The sequence below is a fragment of the Salvelinus alpinus genome, chromosome 11 (genome assembly GCF_045679555.1).
Source record: "Salvelinus alpinus chromosome 11, SLU_Salpinus.1, whole genome shotgun sequence".
Classification (NCBI taxonomy): Eukaryota; Metazoa; Chordata; class Actinopteri; order Salmoniformes; family Salmonidae; genus Salvelinus; species Salvelinus alpinus.
Window position 1 is genome coordinate 28,324,534 of NC_092096.1, and position 1,968 is coordinate 28,326,501.

The 1,968-nt window shown below is 35.5% G+C and overlaps 1 gene segment (V, D, J or C); it reads right to left on the bottom strand.

Annotated features, from left to right (window-relative positions):
* LOC139533852 (Ig kappa-b4 chain C region-like) lies at positions 1 to 1,968 on the bottom strand. The segment is given in 2 exon segments: positions 1 to 587; positions 1,503 to 1,968. Coding segments are annotated over 2 exon segments (468 nt in total).

The window sequence follows — 1,968 nt, forward strand, 5'->3', positions numbered from 1 at the left end:
TTTGTTTCTAAGATAAATCTTTATTTTCATCTATTCATCAAAGCATCAAAGCAAACATTCCTACAGATTCTAATAGTAATAAAACAGAACACATCACATCTAACACTGATACAATCTCAGTCTACAGAGAGGATTGACACATGAACTCAAGCAAAGCCCTCTGTTAGTCTACATGTCAGTGATCAATAAGACAGAGAACATCTGATCTCAGAACAGAGTCAAAGCAGAGGAACCAGCAGCCTCTCTCCACAGGGGTGTGACTGAGGGGTCCTACCCAGAACAGTCAGCCCTCCTCAGGGTCTTGGTGACTGGAGTCTGGGATTTCTGCTGGGCTTCACAGGTCACCTCTCCTGCCTTGGTCCACTCCTGGCCAGTGAGAGTCAGGGTGCTGCTCCAGCTGTATAGACCGTCCTTCTCCAGTACCCCGGGATTAGCCTCCTGCTTCTTGCTGGTCCCGTCCACTTTCCAGCTCAAGGTCCAGTCTGAGGGGAAACCCTTGTTGGCCAGACACGTCAGTGTGGCTGTGGTTGTACTGGACAGCTCCTCACTAGAGGGGGGCAGGACGGTGAGGGTGGGGGAACTGTTACCTGGAACAAACAGAACACATCAAATAAGTAACTACATCAAGTACAGCTACAGTATGAGATTCTCTTCAGCAAAGTACACAACAACATAAAGTAAATTGGAAATGCCCTCTAAATATGAATATAAAAGTTAGATTGTTTAAATGATGTGGAGAAAAACCTAAAGTAATATGATACAAAACAGATTTATGAACCAAACAAGTAGAAAGTGTTTAAATAACTAGAGTTACTAGTCATACGGTGTCAGTTATACATGTTATACAGATATTGTTCAGGAATGGATTTGATCAGAACAGCCTGCTCATATTCATAGTATTTTCATCACATATCATCCATGTTGGATTATGAAGTCAGTTACAACCATAACTGAGACCCTTTGTCTTCACACTAACAGTGAAGTCTACCATGAACACAATGCAACAATGATGAATACTATATACAATACTATTAGTTATTATACCAGAATTAGGAGTGATATTCTGCAATTATACAATTCAGACATACAATTAAACCTACAATTGATCATTTTGATTCAATAAATATTTATTTGAAAGAAGGCTCTCTCAAAAGCTACATTTAACCAAAAATATTTGAGTTAAAGATAATAAAAATATAAATAAAAAATTGCACACAAACAGTAATACACAATGCGACAACTATATTCCATATTATTAAATAGTTATCCTAGAACTATCCTCTGCAATCCATCAAACCACACATTTAACTAAACACCTACATTTGAACGTTTTAATTAAATAACATTTCATTTGAAAGAAGGCTTCGTCAAAAGTAATAGAAAATATATATATTTTTTGAAGTAAAATATGTAAAAAGCAACATTTTCATAGAGATGAAGATTCACAAAAAAAATACCCCCAAAAATGATCTGAAAGAAATATCAAAGAGCTTGTTACTTACTTCCAACATCGAGTCTGGTGCCGCTACCAAAAGTGTACCACAGTGATAAAATCCCTATTGCTGCTCGTACAAAAACCTCCTGCATGTTTGGCACTCTTAATTTCTTTAGACTGTGGTTCAAATAATTAACTCTGCTATAGTATGAATACATTTCAGAAATTATTTAATCTATTCAATTTTATATAAAGTGTTTTTTATTTCGTTTCCCTTAATCCCTTAACATTGAGCAGAAACCTACTGTTTACTATATATTTCCTACAAGGTGCAGTATGTTTATTCATACAACTAATCTAAGATGCAGGCTAATCACTTTAATCTTTAGAAAATATTGGTCAAATTTTATTAGATGTAATAACTTTTGTATTCAAATTGGCCATAGTACGTGTAGGCCTTGTGTATTTAAAAAAAATGCATTATTATTTTTATCCTCAATATCGAGGCAAAATTAATAGAGAACTTGAAACAC